Here is a 25958-nt window from a genome sequence, read left to right on the forward strand (position 1 = left end):
GGAAGGATCCATGCAGTACATATGTACATACACCCCTTGGAGAGGGCTTCTATCCTGCTCAGCTGGAGCAGGAGTGAAGCCATTAATGCTCTCCATTTTTATATCACTGCACTCACTGAGTGTATGGAAACTGTGTGGCTAACCATGTATACGTGTAGTATATATGTGTGCTTCATGTGCACATGCTTGATGGGAACACAACTTCAGCCTTGCTAGTGGCAGGATGTGGGGTCAACAGGCTGTGGCAGCACTGCCTCTTTTGGGTTGATCAGTCTGGCATGGTATGTTTTCTTCCAACAGAAAGTATCTTAGAGCATATGCATTTCAAACAGCATACTGTGGCAGAATACAGGACTTCTCCTGTAGCCATCTCCCCTTTTATTTATGGTTGCAATTAACTTCATACAGAGCTCTGAATCCGTGGGTTGTACTCAGCTACACTGCTATTAAACACATCTCCCTTCTCTGTGATCACTCACATAGTGCTTGACAAGTAGTTCAGGTGCTGAAGACCTGGCTAAAGCTCCCGCATTCTGTCCACAGAGCTTTCTAACCTGCAGAATGCATTTATTAATGACCATCCAGACTACTGGAAGAAAACAAAGACTCTGTAAAGCGATAGGAAAAAAAAAAAAGGTGATGATTAGATAAGGCATGATAAAAGAAAGAAACAAACTGTTGAGACTGACTAGCAATCACAAAGAAATGGAGAAATATGGGAATAGGGAAAATGGAAGCAGGTTTAAAAAAGGAGAGGCACAGTTAAGAATTTCAGAAAGGCGTAACAAGCCCTTGTAGCCTAGTTAGCCTGAGCATCAATCTGAGAAATGCAGTGATATTTGTAGTGCTCAGAAGTACCAGTGGCAGATATAAAATAAAAAAGTGACAAATGGCATCTTCTGTTTTTCTCAGTTTTAGGCATCTACTAGTTCCTTCTGAACCTGAAAGCATACTGAGAACTTTTCAGATAAAACAGAGCAACCATGGTCACAAGAAAATGTGATTTTTCTAAACAAGTGATTAGGGCATATGGATGTGATAAATGAGTCAATGTAAAAGCTTAAAACTTTGCAAGGTGAGATTCAAAGAAAGCCTGCATGGTTCCAGTAAAATTAATAGTGCTAAAAGTACAGCTAAGTACATGTAAGTAGTACAGCTAAGGCTTCTACTGAGACAACAAAGAACTACAAATTACATCAACACATTTAAGTGCTTATACCAATATCAGCACAAGCAGCATCTATGAAACAGTAGCAGCTTACATGTTTATGTAGTTAGCTAAAAGTTAACATACCTAGAGGATTCTGCAGGCTTTGGTAAAATATTTAAGGAGTTCCAGTAACTTGTCATTACTTCTGCTAAAAGACTTGTCAAGCCAAGTTGCCTATTAGCCATCTAACCCAGGGTGAAATTTTAATGCACCAGTTATGAAGTTATGACTGATTCCAAACACTTCTGCTAAAAGATTTTGGTCCTTCAACTTCCCCTGCTTTGTCTCCCATTTAACTTACAGGACATTGGGAAGGAGAGTAAAAAAACCCCACCAAACAGCTCTTGCCCCTACATGCAAAGGGTCAGTATCGGCAACTGTTCCTAAGGATGGTATGTAGAGCTGTCAAAAACTTCCACTGTCAAGAAGCTTGAGTGTACTGAAAAAAAATCATATAATGATGTTTGAGAAAGGTAGTATACATAAGCAAGAATAGAGTTATATTAAGAAAAATCCCATCTGAAATATATATTGCCCACAAAGAAGTGTCATAAGAAGACTGGCAATAATTATTCTCTATGCTTCTCTGCTACTGGAGCCATACAGCTTCTACTGTAAAGATAAACCTTGTCATACTTGCTATTAAGGCAATTACAGCATACAAAACATAAGAAGTATCTTAGGGTTTCACTCCATTTAGTCAAAATTGCCTACTGGACCCATAAAAACTACACAAAACAGTAAGCAAGCAGTAAGTAGCTGAGTTGCCATGTTTTGTCACCCTTCACATGAATTATTGTATTTTGGCTTTCCTCATCCTTGTTTTCCATCTTCTTCCAGAAGTGCAGCAATTCCTGTGGCTTCAGTTTGTGACAAAAAATACTACTGGACTTTCAGAGTTGCCAGTCAGGCTCAAGAGATGATCAGTCTTTAATCTCATCAGCAGAGGAACAAGGCAATAGTCTCTTCTGTTGCTCTCAGGCACAAAACACAAGCACATCCCCCAAAAAACATACTTTTGCCCCTAAACAAAGGCTTAAGAAGACTCAACAAGAGTTCTACCCCAAGCAGCCCGTTGCAGATGGGGGTGGGGCTCCACTGCTTCTCCTCCATCTCAGGATTAAGTTTGAATTGTTCTGTACCATTTTGCATTTTCAAGACTACCTTTCAGAAAAGATGACTGGCTCCTCCTAAACCAAACTTGGAATTCAATTCTCAGACACTTTGGGCCACCAGTCTTATACCTGGGATATGAGACGGAGCTGATTGCGAAAGCTCTAATTTCTCTAGCAGATTATCTAGGGCAGGAAAATTTCTTATGGCCCTCTTCTCCAGTCAGAAGCATAGGAAAAAGCACAAAGGTCTTTGGGAGTCAGCTTTTCTCACTGTACTTCTACCTGCAGTATGAGTATCCTACACAATCATACAATTAGATCACAAGACCCAACACCATCATGAGGCAGGAATTACAGACAGAAAGCAATTTTTGAAATATCACTTTCAAAATATCATTTCCAGGAAACAGTTTCATAATTTTCTTGAATAGTTTTTTTTTTTTCAAAATAAGTCTTCAAATTAAAACATTAGCTCACCAGTATTTACCATGTTTCTAGTGTGGTAGATGATAAATTAGGGTTTGATTTTACACTGATCAACTGTTCCTATTAAACTTTCAGAATGAAAAGACTTCCTTTTTTTTTTCTCTTTGCAAGCCTTCTCCTCACTTTTTCAAATTGCTCTTCTGCTTGTAATATTTGTCAGAACTTACAAAGCACTTAAAAAAAGCATAATTACTCCCATTGCATAAATGAGGGGAAAAAAACCCACAACAAACCAAACACCAACAAAAGAAAAAAACAAACAACATGCAAGTGAGAAAGAGAAGTAACTTGCCCTGAAATTACATTACTGGTAAATGTTAATACAAAATGCAAGTATGCTAATTTTCAATCCACAGTCCTATCAGATTGATTTTACTTCCACATATGAGAAAATTCACTATTAATGTAAAATTTATCAAATCTTTCTATACTAGGTAATCTATGCAGACATGCTATGAACTTTAGATAATGTCTGGTTATCTGTGGGTACATATTAACCTTTTAATGGCAAGCATAATGGAAAAACAGTATGTTCCCCTATTTTGAATTTTAAAAACAGCGGAGAGATAAAAATGTCTTCTGAAGAAGTTCTCATTACTTTAACTGTGGTGCATCTCTACAGCTGTTCTTTGCACTAACTTCATTCTCTCATATGACCTTGAAAGCTAGAATTAGAGTGACTTCAAAATGTATTTTCTCTTTCTAATGGTTATCAATGGGTTTTTAATATCAGCACCTTAATGCTTTTTTTTTTTTTTGCACTTAAAGTGTTTTAATGGCTAAGTAAGCAATATGCTAGATTGTCTTAATGGAAAAGCTTAGGAAAAAGCTAATTAATTTTGAAGTCTTTACATGCAGAGTCTTTTTCAGGCTATGATTAGCACTGACTTTGATTTTACAGCATACATGAGTTATTTTACAGTTATCTGTTCTTAATTACATATTCTCTTTTAACTGTCCCCCAGAAACAGTATATTATTCTGAATAACAACACAGCACAGGTTACAGTAGAAAAAAACTTAATTCATGTAATACTTAAGCTTTCCCAAATTCAGGCTGCAATTCAGGCACGTTGCTCAGTTAGTTTTAAATATGTCATTGAATTAAGGGACTAAAAATCTTTTAAATTAGACACTGACTTCATTCTGTTACTGCACTGGAGTCCAAATATGTTTCGTCCACCTAGCAGAACTTTAGCTTAAAAACCCATGACACTTGATTCTAATTTAGAACTACATACAGCTGCATACAAACAGCCAAAACCTGAAGCCCAGTTTCAGCCCTTATACACTCTCTCTCTCTCACTTCATCTGATAGTTATATCCAGCTGATAAATACTGGTGTTTGACTACTCATATTCTGCTTTGCATCCTAATAGTCATTTTCTCCACTTAATCTTCATCAAGTAGTACTGATACTATTGCTCATTTTGGAACCACAGACTTTCTGTCCTAACACAGATTCCATCCATTTACCTACAACAAAAATGAAGTTACTTTAAATTTATTATACATTCTGCATTTCATAAACATCTGGTGCAAAGCAGTTCTCAGATTAGCATATAATAAATTAGTAGCAGCAAAAGTAACTAGAGCTTATGGTGCTGAAACTAAGGACAAGCTGATTTAAAAAAAACAACCCTGAAACACCCTTAAACAAAAAAAAAAACCCAAACCCACCAAAAAAACCAAAACCAAAACCCCAAGCTTTTGTTTTCCCAGGTTTGCCAGAACAGCTCAAAAAATGCAGCAGTTTGGGGTTTGTTTCACATGAAAAATTACATGAAGAACTCAGAATAAACCAAATAACTTCACCCTCATTTTAAAAGAACATTTTAATAAAAAAGAGGTAATTTAATAATAGTGTGTAACCTTAGAAAAGAAATACATTATGTTAAATCCTTTGAAAACAAATAATAAATAATAGAAGATGAATTCACAAGTACTATTATAAATTATGATGACATTTCCTTTGAGAAGCATTATTGGAAAAGAGATTAGCCTCTTCAAGATGCTGGAATACTGATTATATGATGCTTTTAATAAATTTTTGTTTAGAGAAGTAGTTTCTTTACAAACAGGCTTTACGAATCTGTTTTCAACTGCAAAGAGACAAACATCCCAGAAATGAGGTTTCATAGAGCATGTATCAAATTTGATTAGTTTAGCTACAGAGTGTAGGAAAGGAGGAGAGAATAAATTGATACCAAGATCACTGGCAAAGAAGAATCAGTTGTCAACAGTGCTTTCAAGGGGATGCTAAGAGCAGAAGAGGAAAAATCCCCCTTCTCAAATTTTCAGAAATTCTGCATCACTTTTTTCCCCTCTGTTACTTCAAGGTCAGCATTGCTTAGACACATATCCACACTGCTTAGCTTGAACACAGTTTTACACACCTCCTGGAATCTAATTTACTTAAGTCACAAACACAGAGCCTTCAAGCAGTAGTCTTCAAGGAGCAATTCAAAGGCCTTCGTCAGGGACACCCAAACATCAACTCACAAGAGGCTGAACTAGAAGGATGATGAACTGTTCTCCTTTTCTTAAAACATCTAAGACAAAACTTACCCCCCAATCACAGTGCTGAAAGAGCTTATCACCCTTTTCTCACTGCCCCTATTGTTAGGTTCATAGATACTTTTCCCAACTCCAACCTCCACAAACCCAGCAGCTCTGTCAAAAACATTATTACTATTTATCCAAATTCACTTTCCACAGAGTAACTTCACCACTCACCTCCCAACAGAGCACAACATCCCCATTAGCACATCCCAGAGCAGCTGTCCTCCATCAGCCAAATGAGGCAAATCACCCCAAACACACAAAGATGAGAGTACAGGGAGCAACTGAAATTTTGCCCTACTGACAGCTTCTCCTTCATGTTTTCAGAACTCAGCAGCTTGGGTTTCTGGTATTTACTGTGAGTCTCTGGACTGTTTCTCATTCCCCTGTTCATATAATTCAAACCATGTGAGTTCCATGAGCAAAGCTAAAGAGTATTGCAAAGCCACCCTGTATGTTGTTAAATGCTAGCTGTCTGCTAGAGCCTCCAGCATGTTCACATGTTGCCCAGTTTACTTATGGAAATTCTCAATTTGTTACAGGGAATTCACTGCAACATCTGTCAGTGTGGTGTAAATCATTCAGTCAGTCACATATGGGTTATTAAACCTGTGCTCAACCTCACTAAAATCACAAGTTTGCACATGCATGTACATCCATAAATGCTGTTGCTTTCTGCAGAAGGCCCGATTCTGGAATCCAAGATCGGTTCGTGCAAGATGCTGCTGACTAAAACATCACGTTTCACTGACAAGCATTCAGAAATGTCAAGGTGACAGTTTGTCGCAGCCCTGCACACAAATCCCTACAGGACAGCTGAAGGGGAGACAGTTTTGTGCCAAGCTTTCTCAAAATATAAGACATTTCTGACCAGGCTGTATCTTCTACTTGAAGTCTATTAAAACAAAGCATTTTTCCTGTCCTTTGAAAAGAATATTATTTCATGATAATGTCTTACATAATACAGTTTCTGAGCATAAAAGTATTTGTGGTTCTTCCATAGCTTCGCAATGCAGAAAATCATGTAAGAAATATGCTTATACACCTAAGCTCAGAAAGGTTATATAGAAAGGATTTGGTAAACCCTGACAAAATATTTAAATGCTAAGAAAATAATTTGGTTTGGACTTAAGGGTTGAATAGGATAGGAATGCAGTACTAAACACACTCAGATCTGATGTGCCCATCAACTTAGCTCAAGTTACCAAAGCTGTAAATATATTGAATTTACTACCTATTAAAAAAAAAAACCCAAACGTATCTTGTGTCTTCCCCCTACCCCTGTCTTTTAACAATTGAGAACTAAATTTCATAATGCAAGTGGCCTTTCATTATTAGTACTGGGCACAAAACCCTGTCATACTGAGGGGTCTTCCCTCTTTAGTTATATTGAATCATCACAATCATTTAATCACATTAAACGTCTCCGTAATGTATCTGATAGCCTGGTATGACAGCAATCACAGAATCACAAGATTGGAAAAGACCTTTAAGATCATCAAGTCCAACCATTCCCATCCTATGCTAAACCATATTCCTAAGTACCTCATCTACCCTTTTTTTAAACATATTCAGGGAAGGTGACTCAACCCCCTCCCTGGGCAGCCTGTTCCAGGCCCTGACAACTCTTTCAGTAAAAAATTTTTCCTAATATCCAATCAAAACCTGCCCTTGCACAGCTTCATGCCATTTCCCCTTGTCCTATCTCCTGTCACCTGGCTGAAGAGACCATCACCCACCTCTCCACAACCTCCCTTCAGGTAGTTTGTAGGTGGTGATAAGGTCTCCCCTCAGCCTCCTCTTCTCCAGACAAAACATCCCCAGCTTCCTCATATGATTTGCCCTGGAGATATATCTTTCCTAAATTCATTACTACATATTTCATACATGAAATCAAAAGTTGAATTTACAATCAGAAATTTCTTTTAAAAGGTAATACCATTTCACTGGGAGAAAGAAAATTGTAATTTTTAAAAGTGATTTTTAAAATCTTCTAAGGAACTCTTTGAGCACATGAAGACTGTAAGTAATCAATAGCAAGAACAGTAACAGGTGTGAACAGAGATGCCCAAGTCAGAGACATAAATGTATCTAGTTAGAAATTATTTTCTAAGGTTTCATATCTGTGACCCTCTATGTCAGTCTCTGACCGAGGCTTTTTCTTTTGCATAAGATGCAAATTTATAAGGTTTATTTGTTATCTTACCAAGGCCCAAGAATCAAGAACAGAGAACTAAAGAAAAAAAGAGGGAAGCAACAGGTTTTAATTTACTGATTCAAAATAGATTTTAATTGGTGTTTTTAATAAAGATCTGGTTTTCCTTACAAAGCTAACAAGGCTCAGCGCTGACAGAACTAAACGTTATTACCCTGGCTGTAATAAAACTGCCTCAGAAGTTAATGAGGGCTTTCAACAAATAACTAGAGTGGAGCTGAATGCTCATTTTTGTGGTGGGTGGCAGTCTTTAACTTTTATCCAAGTTACTGGTTCAAATAGACTCTCACCTGAGAGAGGACAAAAGCCACTCCTCATCATGGACTGTTTTGTAAGCTATGCAACAAGCGTTGGTTGTAAGTAAACTGCAGAGTTGACAATGGCAGTGAAAAAGTCAGAAATTGGACAGACATGAAGGCTCACTGGTGTCACAATGGAGGTGTTGCTGACAATGCCAGTGGCAGTATAATCCTCCTAGGACTCTACAACAAAATCTTGTGTTCTGTGACCATACCTGGAGATCCATTCTGTGGTCTCATAGAAAAGCTAGACCATGAGATATAATTTGCTCTGAAAAATTTGTGACGCAGGAGATCCAAGGATGGAGAATGCTTAAGAATGGGGTGTGTTTTCTGCAAAAGAAATGAGTAAGTCACAGGAGAAACCCAGGACAATATTTGTTACTTATTTAGCATTTGAAAGTGGCAAGTGATGTAGATGTATACAGAACCTCAGTGAGGGTATGTCCTGGACTGACAGTGGGAGAACTACCATTTGATCTTCAAACCCCTCTAAAAGAGCACAAAGTTTGTCTGGCACAGCATAACTGACTGCAGCAGGGGAAGCAATGCTTTAAAGCTAGTGTCTCTGTGCTTTTTTAAGCAATATCTGTAATACACTGCTCCTTCCCCTTCTTTGGAGTTTTTGCAAAATGCAAACCTAAAAGTAAAAAAACCAAACCAACGAAACAAAAAACCCCAAAACCAAAAAACCCATCTCAAAGAAGAAAAAAAGACAAATCTTTGGATATCTGCACATGTATTGTGTCTTTTTAGGAAGCAGCAGGAGCTGTGAAAAAAAGTGACTGGCCACTTAAGAGGTAAATAGGGAACTAGTCAGAGAATATAGAAATGCAACAAAGGTGGCTAAGGACCGCCTGTAATGAGAACTGGCAAGGAATGTCAAGGACAAGAAGGGCTTTTTCAAGTGCCTCAGCAGCAAGAGGAAGACTAGGGAAAACGTGGGCCTGCTGCTGAATGAGATGGGTGCCTTGGTGATGGAAGATACAGAGAAGGTGGAATTACTGAATGCCTTCTTTGCCTCAGTCTTTACTGCTAAGGCTGGCCCTCAGGATACCCAGACCCTGGAGGTAGGAAAGTCTTGGCAAAAGGAAGACCCTCCCTTGCTTGAGGAGGATCAGGTTAGAGAACACTTAGACGAACTCAACATCTACAAATTCATGGGCCTTGATGGGATGCACACACAAGTGCTCAGGGAGCTGGCAGGTGTTACTGCCAGGCCACTCTCAATCATCTTTAAAAGGTCATGGAAACCAGGAGAGGTACCTGAGGCCTGCAGAAAAGCCGATGGAGGCAAGAGTATGGGGCCAGGTGGACCTTTGCTCTGAGGAAGTACTGTTATTCTCAGACATTTGTGTTTAAGTATATTTCTCCAAGAGCATTTCTTGAAAGGAGTACAAGGAGAAAAAACAAATCCACTGGGAAATGAACTGGTATTGCTCACCTCAAAATGGTTTGCAACTGTTTGTTTCAGGGGCACGTTCTGCCTCAGAATGAAGACTTTTTCTCTGACCCTCACTAGGGTCACACATGTGAGCTTTTGGCATCCTGTGGAAACCCTGCTACACCTGATGGACACAGGAGACTTTCAAAAACTACACACTTGCTTTTTGCAAGTTTGTTCAGATGATCCTGAGGTGATCCACAGCTCTCACCCCCATCAGAAGGTACATGCCCCTTCTCAGAATGTGACAGAGCCAAGACCTGGGATGGGAAATGACTGCTCCTTTGATCTTTTCTGCTACTGCAGGTCTGGGAAGAAATGCTGTAAGGAATTTCCTTAGCATGTACTGTTAGGGGAAGAAAGAGGTAGGAAGAAAAATTGAGACGAGGGAAAGGGGAGGGGAGAAGAATAGGAGGAGAGAGAGAAGGGAGAAGGCAGGGGGAGGAATTGAAAGAGACCTATATCCTTCACATAACGCAACTTTCTGACCACTTGAGGCCTGACCAGAAGTTATAGCATGGTATTAAAAGCATTATGCTAATGCAATGGAAAATCAATTAATACAAACTAATTGATGAAGGTCTTGATGAAGATTACAGCCTATGCAGATAAAATCTGGTTTTCTGATTATTGATTTTAGCAATAATCAGGAATCCAAATTATCATGGCTTCTGTGCAGCACCAATGTTTCTTACTCAAAATTTGTTTCTAGACAATATTAAAGTCATTATTAAAGCAATACTTCATTTAGGGAGAAAGACATTATTCCTGGAAAAAATATCAATGCCCATTAGACTTCCAGAGACACTTAATGTATTTATCATTTTGAGAGAAGTTTTGTGCTTTAATTCTCATTACCTTCAAATCCTGTTCCAAAATATAGGCTAATGTTTGTTCACAAGCTATGAGGAGAAAAAACCAGAGAATTTAGAGGTAAAGGTCTGTTATATTAAAACTAAGAATAACAAAAACTAATTTTGAAAAATCTTACAGCACATTGACAATCTAAAAATGTAAAAATTTTGAATATTCTTTCCCAACAGCGATGCATTCTCTGTATATTCTGATGGAATTAATACTTCTCCTAGTGACAGAAATACGTAAGATTGTATTATTGCTTTTACAGAACTAGCAGCCAACAGACTGTGAGCTCGATGTTAGTGCCTTGTATAGCATAGATGAAGATTTATAAGCAGACCATTTCCTGCCCAGTATTCTTGAAGGAATGGAGGCTGTACACCTGTAAAAGTAAGGTGAAATTAAAGAGCTGTACTTGTCTCTCATACAATTGATAATAGATATAATTAAGATTAAGCAAATTGGACTTTTTTTGCTACTGAAAATCATTAGAAGGAAACAAGTACGATCAGACTAGGTTCTTTTTCCTAAATCTAACAATGTTTGTGCAGCAGCTGGTAACTTGATATATCACAGTGATGGTAAACTCTGTAAATCCTTTATTGTGTTTCTCTTACATGCAGATTCTAGAGAAAGCATGCACTGAGGTGTATATTAAAAAACTGGGACAAAGAAGCTTGAATGATCATTATTTATCCTGATACATAATTTGTGAAGTTGTACAACTTTGTTTTAACAAAGCTGTAAACAGCAGGAAGCATGTTACATCCTAAGACTAGATGTATAATTCTTAAAATGTGTAGCAGAGTGGTGTTAACTGAAGATCATCCATCCAGTGGATAAGAAACTGGTTGACAGAACGTGGACAGAGGGTGATGGTCAATGACTCTATGTCCAGGTGGAGGCCGGAGACAAGCGATGGAATTGAGTGCACCCTCAGCAAGTTTGCTGATGACACCAAGCTGGGTGGTGTGGTTGACACAACAGAAGGAAAGGAAGCCATCCAGAGGGATCTTGACAGGCTGGAAAGATGGGCCTGGGTGAACCTAATGAGGTTCAACACTGTGACGTGTAAGGTGTTGCACTTGGGCTGGAAGAATCCCAGACATAGATACAGACTGGGAGAAGAGCTCCTTGAGAGTAGCCCTGCTGAGAAGGACCTGGGTGTCATGGTGTAAGAGAAACTTAACATGAGCCAGCAGTGTGCTCTTGCAGCTCACAAGGCCAATGGTATCCTGGGCTCCATCAGGAGAGGGGTGGCCAGCAGGGACACGGAGGTGATCGTCCCTCTCAACTCTGCCCTCGTGAGGCCCCATCTGGAGTATTGTGTCCAGATCTGGGGCCCCCAATACAAGAAGGATATAGAACTGTTGGAGAGGGTCCAGAGGAGCTCTGACAAAGATGATTAGAGGGCTGGAGCACCTGTCCTATGAAGGGAGGCTGAGGGAGCTGGGCTTGTTCAGCCTGGAGAAGAGAAGGCTGCGTGGGGACCTCATTGCAGCCTTCCAGTACCTGAGGGGAGCATAAAAACAGGAGGGGAATCAACTTTTTCAAAGGGCAGACAATGGCAGGAAAAGGGGGGATGGATTAAAACTAAAGGAAGGAAGGTTTAGATTAGATATTAGGGAGAAGTTTTTTACAGAGAGAGTGGTGGGGTTCTGGAACAGGCTTCCCAGAGAGGTGGTGGATGCCCCATCCCTGGAGGTGTTCAAGGCCAGGTTGGATGGGGCCCTGGGCAACCTTGTGTAGATCCAGGCTGGAGGTTGGTGTCCCTGCCTGTGCCAGGGGGCTTGGAACTCTATGATCCTTGGGGTCCCTTCCAAGCCATACCATTCTATGATCATGATGGACATGAAAAGAAATAAGGAAAATGAGCTCCTGTCCTCAAAGGCTCCAAGCACCATTTACCAATAGGCTCTGGAAAAGTATTGCCCTAAGAACCCCATGCAGCAGGCTAGCTTTTGCTAGGCTATAAAGGTTATTTAATCAGGAAATAAAATATAGCTGATATAATAAAGCTAGCAAAGATGATACTTACTGTTAATTATAGCCTTAATAATTAATTCTTAAATAATTTTCTAACTGTTTCATCACAGTAAATCATTAAGTAAATACATGCACTCATCTTTTAGTCTTGTCTAAATATAAAAATGATGCTCTAGCCTGATATTTGCCAGATCACAGCATTCCCTTGGGCACCGAGTATCTGTTCACCAAAAGAAATCTGGGGGATTTCTAGGATATCTACCATACAATGAGAGATACAACTTTCCAGCTACAGTTAGTTAGATAAAACTAGCAAACAATGGTTAATTCACTGTTGAGCACCAGGGACCCAATTGTAGCTGGATGAAACAAATTACTGTGGAGCAGAGATTTTTTTCTGTTAATGCCAGCTTATGACTCTGACAAATAAGCTAGTGTGCAACTGATTTACACACTGGAGAGGTAATAAGAATTCAAAGTTATTTCAGATTTGTTCAAAATTTTTCCTTCTGTAGATGCTTACTTTCAATTTATAGTTTTTACTATATCTCTGCACTAGAATATTTCCCCACTTCTCTAGACTGTTGTTTTTCACTATCATTCTGTAAATATATTATGACCAGACCTGAGTGAAATGAAGCCATTTTGATTCACAAGAATTTAATGAAATTTTTTTCTCTTTTATCCCTTGAGTTTGACTTTGAATTTCAACTTCAAAGGAACCTAAAACCGTGATCTGAAATTGAGTCAAGGCTGCAAAGCCTTGCCTTGTTTCAGGTCAAAAGCTCAAGAAAGTGTTGGATTCCCTGACCAAAGCAAAATCAATTCACTGGAAAAAAACCTTCAGTAATACATAGGCTATGGAGTTACAATCCCCACTAACATAGTCTTGACTGCAATTTCTTTGAGAAATGCCTTGGTGTACCCGCTGCACAAACATACAATGAGAAAAGAAATAGATCTTTTACCATAGAGTATAATACCATCTGATTTGTAAAATCATTTTGTATTTAAGTAAAATAGTACTGAACACATGTTATCTACACTTAAAAACTTGCCTGCTCCACAGAATCATGACACCTACTAAAGTTTACAGCCTTGTCAAACAATCTGCAATAGTATTTAAAACTGCTTTCGGCTATTTTTGCACCACACAGTAGTTACCACTCCAGCTTCCTTTTCCCCCCAGGACCTCTTTTGTACTCTTGTCACCACAACTTCAGCACATCTGAGTACACTTGCACACTGCACAAGTAAGTAAGGGCAGACAAGTTCAGCACCTTCACAGGAGAGCTGAGGTCCCAGAACTCTGGACAGCATAACTACAACATTTGGCAAATTTCAGCAAATGTCCCCATTACTTGCAGGTATACCTAAAACTGTGAACATGGCTGGAACATGCTCTTGTAAATGCTTATAGCTACTGCCTGCTCAATAAAGGCAGAGTTAAGGTTGTCTCAGTCTACAGCTTTATGCTATATTTTTCGGTTTTCACTTATTTTTGGGACATTGAATTCTATACTCTAGAAAGAAATAAGACTTCACATATTCTGACAGGTTATCTATCAAGTGAATAACTTTTCACTCACCCTACTTTTCTAAGAAACCAAGACTTCTAAAATATAGCAACACACACAGTAAAACTATATTTATTTTCTTCTAACACAAACATAAAAGAAAACAAAAACTTAGCCACCTAAGTTAGGAACTTTGCCTGAATCAAAAAAGTAACAGTTCTCGACCAACATGTCTCCAAATGACCTGGACAGCCACAACCCCACATGCTTTATCCATTCCACAGCTAAAGATGGGACAATATACTCCAAATCCCGCTTTTGATATCAGTCCAGCAGTGCCTTTTACTTGCTTCATGCACTGTTTTATCCATACAGGGAAGGTGAAAATCCTATTACAAAAAATGTTAACAGCTCCTTGGATTATTCTTTCTTTCCTCTGTACTAAATGTGATTTCAGAAAAGTGATGTAATCTGTTTGTCCTTGCTACTTCTCTTTGGGTAAACTACATTAGGTTATACTGTAAAATCTTGTGTGCACATCCAAAAGGGAGCACAGACAATGGCTGGAGAGGGAACCCTAACTCTTCTGGGCGATCCAGTGTCCAGGTGTCAACAACTGTGGATTCTGGGACCCATAGCCAGATTAGATATAAGCACATCATGACACTGCATATTCATTCTTGCTAGAAAAAGGGCTGCCAATGAAATTTCTCCTCATCTTTAATAAACATTCATTTGCCATTTAACTCTCTGATCTTTACAGGTTCAGTAGCCAGATCATAGAGAAATTTCTGATTCAGTGCATATATATGTACCAATAGTTATTATATAATAACTTATAAATATACACTATGTAATTATATAATTAATATAATATTTAAAAATACAGTAGGTTTTTGTTGAAATTCAATCAACAGTGAATTGTCAAAAAATTCTCGTTGTTTTGTGGGTTTTTTTGTCAAAAATGAAAGAATTCTGCAATTATCTTTGCAAATTTTTACAGAGTGGTACTTAAAGTAAATAGTAAAGTCATATAAATTTTTATGTATATAAATACTGTCTTTAGTTTTAACTTTTCACCTATTAAGAAGGATTTTTTCCATCTCTTCAATATTAACAGGTTGGTTGGTGCAGAAAAAAGGGAGGAACGTAAAGGCTAGGTAAGTTTTCTGCATCTTATAGATATTTAGAATATGCTTCACATATTAAAATCCTACTTGTAGCATACAATAGAAAGAACAGAAGACTTGTACCACTGACTCTGCATACTATAAACACAAACTGTAAAAAGAGCAACTCTACCTTTTTCTCTTGTTTCTGTGCTTTAATAGTCTAGGGCATGTGGAGCTCATAGGAAATACCCTTATTCGACAAGCTCACGAAAACAAGGCAAATAACTCAATTTTAGAATGGCCAATAATCAGTATATAAACAAACACACTTTGAGAGTAGCAACCTGAACAAGCATGTCTCTAGCAGCAGTCAGCAGATCTCCCCAGCAGCTTAGGGCAGGTTCACTGTGTCCATCTGAAACTCTAGTGCCTAACTGCTGAGAATGTGTTTGCTCAGTACACCCAACTAAGACACCTGTACTGCTTTGGTGCAGCACAGCGCTATATCTACATAGGTATGTATTTATTATCTGCAGTATGATTAAGCCAATGCATCCTTTCAAAAAAGGTTTCAGGATCTTTAACAACCAGCAAGGAAGACTTTGACCTTTTATCTCAACCAAAAGACATCAGTGTCTTTCCTGCTCCATCTCAACTCAGAAACTGCAGGATGGCTTACAGTTATGACAAGTGGCGCCACTGTATCCAGTCCCATCACAAGTGCACTTGAAGCTGTCCCACGTCTGGGTGCATTTGCCACCGTGTTCACAGTGATTTGGCACGCACCTGTCAGGATGAGATGCAAAGACAGAAAAAAAACCTAAATGAGCATCAAGATTTACACACAGCTAAATTATGAGCTGCCCAAGCAGTGTATCATGTCCTTGCCAGGTAATTAATCTTTGTTATTTTTAGGCAGATTAACGGAATTTATATCTGAACACACAACTGCACAAAAGATGATTCATGGAGGCTCTGCTGCAGCCCTTTTTACAAACAGCAAAAAAGCACAATAAAGGTGGAATACATTCACGCATCATAAATTAGGGTTCTAAGCTATGTATGAATGGTTCTTAGCTGTCAAAACAAAAAGAACATCACAAGTCACACCTCCTCCTGCTGCACAGGTGGTGTCATGCCTCAAGGACTCCAGTCCCACAAGTGACTGAACGTTAAAGAAAGAATGCCAGTGAGTTGCTATTTATCTTCCTGCTGCCAGCAATGGGATAAAGTGAAGGCAGACTGCCTGCTGGCTGGGATGGAAATTACTAATGCTGCATTATTAAAACAATCAATAGGCTTCAATGTAAAAGCTGTAATTTTTTTTCTTCACAAGTTCACCTTACTCCCACTCACCTGCTTTTCTTTTCCAGCTACACTGTTGCTGAAGAGTAGAGGAATCCAAAAGAAAGAGTGAAATGCCAAGAACCAAAGTTATAGCAGAACATTTATTTATTGTTCAAAATATTACCTAAATTTAATTTCAAAGATTTTAGTTTGGCCACTTTCTTTTCTATTAGTTAGTTAATAATAAGAATTACCACATACTTTCACCTTTGAACCCATTGCTTTTCTTTCCTTTGGGCTTTAAAATACCCATTCAAATAACCTTTTTTTTTAATTATTATTATTATTAAATTTGTTCCAGTCAGACTTAGTACTGATTCTGCATTTCTGATCAGGAACTAGGGGATTTTTCATGTTGAGTTGGTCAAATCTAATTTATGAACTACATATTTTTATTATGTTATTAAAAACAAAAATTAGGAGAACCCCTACTGGACAAAAATATTTTCATAAATGCTTTACAATTTAAGTATGCTTATTGCTAAGATAAATCTGAATTTCATCATATTCCTGTGATAGTTAACAGTACTCTATTAAATAACATCCAAGGACAGCTTTCCTTGCCTACGTAGCAACTTCCTGAAACTAACGGTGTCTGGGTGAATTTCATTTTGGAGGTGTGGCATGCAAAATGTACCAACAGAGCTGATTATTGCTCTTCAGCTAATAAGTGATGGTTTTCTATTGTGCTCTCAACATCACAGAAGAAAAGAGCGTATCGTTGCACATTTCTAAACACCCAAACAATGAACAATTCATATAAATCCATAGCTGGTGGGTACTAGAGTAGGGAAAGCATTTAAAAAATAAGCTCACAAAAGTCTACAGAAGTTCCTAAATCTGAATGAGGTTTTGTATTTTTTCCAGCCTTTCAAAATAACTGCTTTTGATGTATTTTCTTCTTCATTTACATTTGAACACACATTACTTCAGAAGTATTTTTCCAAGGACCAAACTAAACATTTTTCTATGGGAATTCCACCAGCTGTTTTAATGAAGTCTCACATGTAATGCCAGCAACTATTTTCACATTTTAGTGTCATATAACTTACTTTTATTGTACCATAACTAGTAAAGATACTGCATTATTGACTATATAACTGAGGTAAATGACCTAATCTAGGAAAATATGAAAAACAGGTATTTATCTGTATCATTTAATGGAGCATATTAAGTCATAAACCCAGAGATATTCAGTAAACTCCTTGATGCTAATTTTATACTTATAGTGCAATGGTTGGACTAACTTAGCCTGCATCTGCAAAATTTCTTTTTTACTCATGTGCTTTTCCCTGTTCTTATTGCAATGTAGTTAGAAGTAAGGAGGAAATTATGTCTCAATAGTAGTGCTAACTGGAGTTTTAGAATCACGGAATCATAGAATGGCATGGGTTGGAGGGACCCCAAGGATCATAGAGCTCCAACCCCCCTGCCACAGGCAGGGCCACCAACCTGCAGGCCTGGAGCTACACAAGCTTGCCAAGGGCCCCATCCAACCTGGCCTTGGTTTGGAGCTTGGAGTTTTAATCAGACTATAGGATCATTTCCTTAAGTCTTTCCCTCACCCTCAGTTTTTCTCTTATTATGTCAACAAGATTTTTTTTCGATTAAACACATTAGCAAACTTCTGTAACTTGATATGCCACTCATGTGTCCACTTTTTGGACAAATCTTAGGCATTCTAATAGAGTTTATGGGAAATTTTATGTAACCAGAATGAAAAGACAACAAAACCCCCACCCCTTTTAAATTCAGTGGAGGTATTGAGCGAAAAACAATTTCTCCATTACCTTTCAAATGCTTTTCTTGCCTGGAGTGATGATAAGATAAAAATACTGGTTAAGATAGAAGGTACCTTGCCTATATATTTCAGCATACATCTTGGTGGGAAATTTGTATTTTTTTAATTATTTAAGCATATGCAATCATGCAGTTTATCTACTTCATGCTTATCATTTAGTATACATACAAAATGTATACTCTAAAACCCAACACATACTCTATTTGCAGCTTGTTTATATTAAAAGACTATGCTGCCAGGCAATTCCACTCTTTAGCTGCCTTTTCAGGAATACGGCTCCATTACATAAAAAATGGACAATTTCAAAAGTGCACTTCCCTCCTGAACCAGGCTCTTAAGTTAGAAGCTGCCATAAAAGAGAACTGGAAGTAAGTTCCTAGTCACTGAGCTGTGTCCTTTCCCATTGTGTACATTTAAATTTTAAGTACTGCTGCTGATTCCATTTTGAGAACTTTCTTGCTCTGTGGGTCCTTCTGAAAAGCATTTCTAGAACTTCTTCCCTTCAAGTGTAATACACTTTAATTTCCACCACAAAGTTTACCCATCAAGAGTTTAGAGATATTGTTTTGTCTGGTATTTTATTTGGTAACATTGACTTATGTCTTAACTTCTGTTCTTTGGGATTTACATACACATAACTTCTCTTAGCTGGTATTTTAACGGACACCAGTTGTCTGTTGGAAAATACATTTTCTATAGTTGTTCTTCCTCATAGCTGTTTTCCCACTTGCAATTATGACACAATCAGTACTCTGCAGGAGGTCTCACCAATGTTCTGTGATTTCAGAGTTGATCAACATTTCTGCATTTCTCTACTGAAATTATTTTGCTTGATACATAGCATTTTCCTGACTACTTCAGAATAGTGGCTCAAAGTCATCCTAAAGTTGCTCAATACCTTAAATACCTTCATTACATCGTTCTCTTCAATCACTCCCAACCAATGAACTCCATCTTTATGCAGAAACATTCTTGTTATTGTAGTCAACAGCACCACTCTACTATAACTTCCATGCTATCATCCGAATCTTTCTGCTTATCTTTCTAGACTGAATCTATATCATCAGCACAATTTGTAAGGATCAAGATATTCCTAATTTTGAGCCAAGGCTGAAGCATTAAACAGAATCAGCTCTGGCACTGATCTCTGAGCAACTCTAATCTCAACCAGCTGTTAACCCATCGGTATAAATTGTGAGGCAATTCCTTTTGCAGTTCACAACTCACTTTGCATTTCCTCTCTCAAACTCCATCTTCCCTGGAAGATTTCCATCATTAAAGCATATCAGATATTTTATTGACATCTGACAAACTAGATCTATTGCATTTTTCCCAACTACTATATAATTAGTTTTTGTGTGTTCTTGGTGCCTTCTTACTATGCTATGATCCTAAATAATTGCTATTCTGTCATTTCTTTTTTATGTCCTGATTTATTAGCAATATTTAAGCTAAGGAATATTAGCAATATTCATCCATAATCACTGGTATACATATTGTTGCTTTGCATTGACCTGTGGTAGGAGTCAACTCAAAGATTTTTACCTCCTTTTATTTTAAGTATTCTAACTGTGTATCATCTACCCTATCTATCATTTACCCCTATGATTCTGTGATCTAGAATCTCTTTTTTCCTACTACACAGACCAAAGAAATAGACCAAATTTCCATTCCTAAATAAAACCCATGCCACTCCATTCCTTTTCTGGCAATATTTGAGAATGCCCTACTTTTTTAATGTATGTATGGTATTTCTCCAAACCACTACTTGGAGAACTGGCCTTTTTTAAACTGTATTCATAGTAAATTCTGCTTAAATTAATTAAAAAAAAATATATGTTTTCATCAACTGTCTGTGTTATAAAACTGCAGATTGTACCTCTAATCTTCCAGCAGGATGATGGAAAACTGTATGTTACACTTTTTTCCTCACTGTCTGTCCAGATATACTTTGCACAATGCATAGAAATATTCTATCCATGTGCTGAAAGTTTAACATTGCTTGAGCTTTAAAATTACTTCAGAGATGCTATATACAAATATCTAGTAAACCACTAAGCTTCTTCCCACCTTAGGCTGTCCGAGAAAGGAAACTGGGAACAGGATGCTCACACAGTCTGTAGCAATCCATGTTTTTTTTCCCAAACGCACCTTTGGAGCAACCAAGAACAGCATTGTGGTTCAGACATTATTTTATTGTCAGTAAGGCTACTTCCACCTGCCATCTTTACCAATGGTCTTTTCCTCCTCACAAGTTAATTAGACAGATGTCAGACCACAGGGAATGGCCTTTGAGTCCCATGACAACATGCAACCAGGAGCAGAATGAACTATCTGGCTTAACCCTCCCTTCCTCTGCCAGAGACATATAGGGAACTGCCTCTGCCAAATGAATTGGGACCGATAGAAGGTGTTTCTTCTGCATGAAGACATGACCTGGGAGAGGCTGCTCTTTTCAGGATTGTAGATTATAAAAATATTTTGAGAAGCTACGCTGAAATACAAGATATTTTAATACATCTAAAGGATGTGAGAAATCTGACACTGAGGTAGGAATGACCAGGGTGTGGGGGTAAGAGTCTGGCCAGTCAACAATTCCACAAAAAGGGATCTGGGGAATTCAACATACAGTATAGAAAGCCAACCCACAATACTATTACTAATATGAAAAACAAGAATAAAGGCGGGCAGTGTGGATATAAGCAGGAGAGTGATATGAAACACCCATGAAGGAATTCTCATGCCCTATTCAGCAGAAGTGAGCAATGACTGACTGTCAACTGTACAAAAAGTTGTTGGAAACAGGAAGATTACAAACTGTTACAAATGTCCACAGGGAATGGGCAAAGAAGCAACAAGGCTCATCAGTGGAAAATGGTATTTTAAGAAAAACTCAATATAACATACATCAGGAATGACTTAAGTATGTTTGGTACTGCCTGAAGGCACACTCCTTTCTAATCCAGGTATTTTCATACCCTGTAAAAACCAGAAAGTATTTATTTCAATCTCTTAATTTCTCATTAGGCCATTGTAGTTTTGTTAGTGTCGTGACTATTCTATTTAACCTCTGTAAATCAACAGCTTTTGGTCCCTACCTCAGTCTTTTTAAAGGACTATACGCCCTAGGGCACGGATATTTAATACACTGACTAGCGTCCTCAGGAAAATTGTGCCTAAGGTGTATAGTAATTGACTCCAACTCTTAGGCTTAGAGTTCATTTGAGGAGGAAGATAAAAAGTTCTTTTGTGCAAGAAGCTAAATGTCCACACTGCCTGTTAAATAAAATCCCTTGGGAGTGAAGAACCATCACAAGTCTCACTGTTCTCTGCTATGTAATACAGACCTTTTCCCTGCTTCCACACCATTTCCTTTTCCCCCTTCCCTTCCCTTCCCTTCCCTTCCCTTCCCTTCCCTTCCCTTCCCTTCCCTTCCCTTCCCTTCCCTTCCCTTCCCTTCCCTTCCCTTCCCTTCCCTTCCCTTCCCTTCCCTTCCCTTCCCTTCCCTTCCCTTCCCTTCCCTTCCCTTCCCTTCCCTTCCCTTCCCTTCCCTTCCCTTCCCTTCCCTTCCCTTCCCTTCCCTTCCCTTCCCTTCCCTTCCCTTCCCTTCCCTTCCCTTCCCTTCCCTTCCCTTCCCTTCCCTTCCCTTCCCTTCCCTTCCCTTCCCTTCCCTTCCCTTCCCTTCCCTTCCCTTCCCTTCCCTTCCCTTCCCTTCCCTTCCCTTCCCTTCCCTTCCCTTCCCTTCCCTTCCCTTCCCTTCCCTTCCCTTCCCTTCCCTTCCCTTCCCTTCCCTTCCCTTCCCTTCCCTTCCCTTCCCTTCCCTTCCCTTCCCTTCCCTTCCCTTCCCTTCCCTTCCCTTCCCTTCCCTTCCCTTCCCTTCCCTTCCCTTCCCTTCCCTTCCCTTCCCTTCCCTTCCCTTCCCTTCCCTTCCCTTCCCTTCCCTTCCCTTCCCTTCCCTTCCCTTCCCTTCCCTTCCCTTCCCTTCCCTTCCCTTCCCTTCCCTTCCCTTCCCTTCCCTTCCCTTCCCTTCCCTTCCCTTCCCTTCCCTTCCCTTCCCTTCCCTTCCCTTCCCTTCCCTTCCCTTCCCTTCCCTTCCCTTCCCTTCCCTTCCCTTCCCTTCCCTTCCCTTCCCTTCCCTTCCCTTCCCTTCCCTTCCCTTCCCTTCCCTTCCCTTTTATAAATTAGAAGCACCCAAGCCAAGAAACATCACAAAAGAAACCATTCACCTTTGCAATTATTTCTCCACCTGAGAGGTGAAAAGGAAGGAAGGAACTACACACAAGATATTTGACACATATTGCCCAGTACCATACTGAAAAGAACCTATATGCGACAGTGATAATGACAGCACGAGAATTTCTGTATAGCAGAACAAAATGTTAAAGCATTAAAGGCTTTTTGCAATGGAAAATAAGATGGGTTGAATTATCCTTAATGAATTTTAATCTTTTCCTTCTCATCATCAAACCCCTATCTAATCTTGCTCCTGCTTACACCTCTCCTCTAATTTCTCTCTGAAATTGTTTCTGTTCTGCTTTTTTTGCTCATCTCCCTGCCTCAGAACTAACCATCACCACTTTGTTTTGAATGGTCTTAACAGTATTTTTCTGTTAGATGCCTTTTTTATTGCCTCCAAACATCTCTTTAAGAACCACACCCTTTATCACCACTTCTTGTGAAGATCCTTCAAAACACATACTGCTATTCTTGTTCAGTATGATATTCTGTCACTATCTAGTTTCATTAACACCCACTCAAAGAGTATTAAAGTGTCTTTTAACATTTTTTTGTCTGTACAGGGTAACCTGACTTCTCAAGAAGACCATGACAGATCAGGTCTATAAAACAACATAGAAAGAAAATAATTTGTAAAAGCAATAAATAAGGCTTTCCGCTGGCAGCCTGAATCACTAAATAGATCTGGCTTACTTACATGAGCTATTGTAAACCAGTAACAAAATCACAAAAATATTCTAAACATGCATCTGTTTGCACTGACATTGCTCTTTAATGAGCAATATAACACATTCCACTTGTCATGGTAAAAGTAGTACTGAACAGTAAGACTATGCAATTAAGGACACATTGCTATTGCAGAGTCCTACTGTACTGGCATCAGACTAAAATTACCCATTCCATAGCAAATCCCTGATTTGCAGTGCCACAAATAAAAGTAAAAGTAGAAACATGTATGGCCTTTAAGATTATTTCTTACAATATAACAAGTGTTTATAGTGATTGATATTTTCAGCAACAGGATTCGGATCTCATAGGCAAGGCAACACAAAGGGCAGGTAAGAGTGTTTGTAAAAATTTACTCAGATTCACAATAATTCCTCAACTAGTTTCATGTGCTGCTGACTTCTAAGCTAGTCTACAGATGCCTATGATTAACAGTGGTAGAACTAAACACTTTCTTAAACCAAGAAGGACCTAGCCTTTATAAAACAAGTCCTTCATGTTTCCTTGGTGGATGTTATCTAACTTGTTCTGTCGTGAGATCAAAACAAAATGTTTGGCACCATGATTTACAAAGAGCAAATCAATATTAAAATATTCAGTGACATTTTGTTAAGCAAAGTTCCTTTAGGGCGTATTCCTAGAAAAGGCTGCCAGTTTTTCAGTGTTATCTTCAACCCAGTAAGGTGCTATTCAAAGGTGTTCGTATTAGAAGGATTAATGAAGGACTAATGCATAAAGAAAAATACCACACTTAATGCATTTGGATTATGTGATCCTCTTGGATTTAAGCAGATTTTATTTTGTGTACCACAGTATAGAGACCTATTATTCCTTTATCTTCTACTCCTTTTAATTTTCAGAGCACTTCACAAATTATCTCCTAAAAATTAAATTACGCTGGTTCCACTTAAGCAACTGCAGATGGACAACTCATTTTTCTGCTTTTCTTGCAGAAAACCTCCTGTACCTGTTCTGCATAACCTATGGATCTATGCTGGCTGTCCAGTACTTCTGTCCAACCCAAACTGTTGCCACTTTTTTTGAATCAAAGCTGGGGAAGGTGAATCTAGTGCAGCTGCTAACAAGGATTATCCCAGCCCTAGTATCCCTTCTGTCAGTTCCTAGAAACTCATTCATGTTAACAGGAGACCAGATCTGTGTGAAGCTGTAGCAGGAGGAAAGAGTGTATTGGGGAGCACTTGTTTTGCTGTTCTCCATCTCCTCTGGGGTGGGGCAGGGGGGAATAAGAAGATAAACTGGGTGGAAATGGCACATGGGCTACATCCTGACCCTGAAATGCTGTCTAGACTATGCTGTGATAATCTCACAGGGGCAAAGGACAAAGCCACAAATTCATAAATAGATTAATTAAAAAAAATCAAGCTGGATTAAAAAGACAATTTCTGTTACACAATGTCTTAATCCACAAGCTTGGGGCCAGGTCTTCAGCTTGTGTAAATAAGAATATCTGCATCTATCTTAAATACTATCTTAAGTCTGTTAACTGGATCAAAACAAAAGAAAGTAAAAAACTGTTATGAAAGGCCAGCTGCTAAATATAATATAATCCCTCTCCAATGTTTTTTTATTTAACTTTATTCATTACCTTGTGAAGAGCTTTGCCTAATTAGTAACCAGGTTAAGGATTTCTAGTGCAGATGAGAGCTACTCTGTATAGCACTTTTTTGGACTGGTATCTGAGTGTATTATTTAGAGAAACATGTTGAAGAAGTGGCACTTGGTCATTAACCGAACTTTGCCAACATGGCACAATTCAGACCTCTTGGGGATGTGAGAAGTGGTAAGAACTGAGAATCCCCAGAAGAACCACATGTTTTTTCCTTACTACTTTTATGAAGAAATTTTTAAACCTTTCAAGTATTGTCCTGTTCAAAATCTGACTGCATTAATTTTGTATTCATTTAATCACCTTTCTTTTGGTATTTCAAATTGGTAGAGAAAAACAGACTGTTTGGGCTTGAGAACAAACAATAAAATTGATTCTTCGGTGTCTTGCTTATTATTTATTACTGCTGCATTTTACAGCTTGACTCAGCTACAGATTTTATATCAACTTCACTTTATAATCCACACTAGACATTTGGAGGCAATTTCTGTTCTTTAGAAGATTATAATTATCAGTGCACGTAGACCAGTCATCAGCCTATGTAATACAGTGACTATTATATCCCCCCATAATAAACACCAGTAATAATGAACTGAATCACCAGGCAAATACAGAATTTTATAGAGTTTTGTTTTAAATGGGTTTACTTCTAAATTTATCTTTTGTGGAATAAATAAACTGCTAATTAGAAAACTTTATGTTTCCTTCTGTAATGTAAAGAATTACTCAGTAATAAAGATGATTGCACAACTGATGGCTGATTTTTGTATTAAAACCCCCTTGCTGTGCCAGTCAAAACTGGACATGGGTTATCATAGCCCTTGGCTACAACACTACTCCACACCTTGGTGCACACCGTAACAGATCTTATAATTTGCATTACTTCTTTTGGTAATTAGTGTATTAATCAGGAACAACAGCTATCTCATGTTGATCTTCAAATAGGTGATAAAAGTCCTGATGCATCATACGCAAAAAGGGCAGCCTATTAAATACATCTTGATTTGCAATTTTATAGCATATGAATCACACTGATGGTCATGGAGATGTACGATGTTGTCAACTACAATTGATGTAAGTATGATCTTGGCTCAGCATCCTATTTTAATAGTCTGGCTATGACAATCAGATGGAACTGCATTTCATAACTGGTAGGTTTTGTGTTGAAGATATTGAAAGTTAGTGCTTTATTACTATGGCTTAGTGGTTTAAAGGAAACGAGGTAAAACATGATTTAGCACTACTAATGTGACTGTGAAGTGCAGTTTGCCTAAATTATTTTAAAATAGTTCGAAATGGTGGCACTCCTAAAGAAATTCACAACCGCAAGTGGTTTTTTACTTGCCTGGCATGAATGACTTGTGATTCACCTAAACCACCTTCGTTTTGTTTTTTACTCTTTACCATCATTAACTGTC

At 38.4% G+C, this 25958-nt stretch overlaps 1 protein-coding gene across 1 annotated transcript in view; it reads right to left on the minus strand.

Moving 5' to 3' along the window:
- Positions 1-25958, minus strand: part of CNTNAP2 (contactin associated protein 2) — a gene marked incomplete at both ends in the record, with an annotated part of 1153104 nt that overhangs the window by 379780 nt on the left and 747366 nt on the right. The window contains one exon of the mRNA XM_084260050.1: positions 15483-15589. Within this exon, the coding sequence (XP_084116176.1) occupies positions 15483-15589 (107 nt within the window). The remainder of the gene's footprint in view (positions 1-15482; positions 15590-25958) is intronic.

This window comes from Gallinula chloropus (assembly GCF_964237585.1).
Source record: "Gallinula chloropus genome assembly, chromosome: 2".
NCBI classification, from domain to species: domain Eukaryota; kingdom Metazoa; phylum Chordata; class Aves; order Gruiformes; family Rallidae; genus Gallinula; species Gallinula chloropus.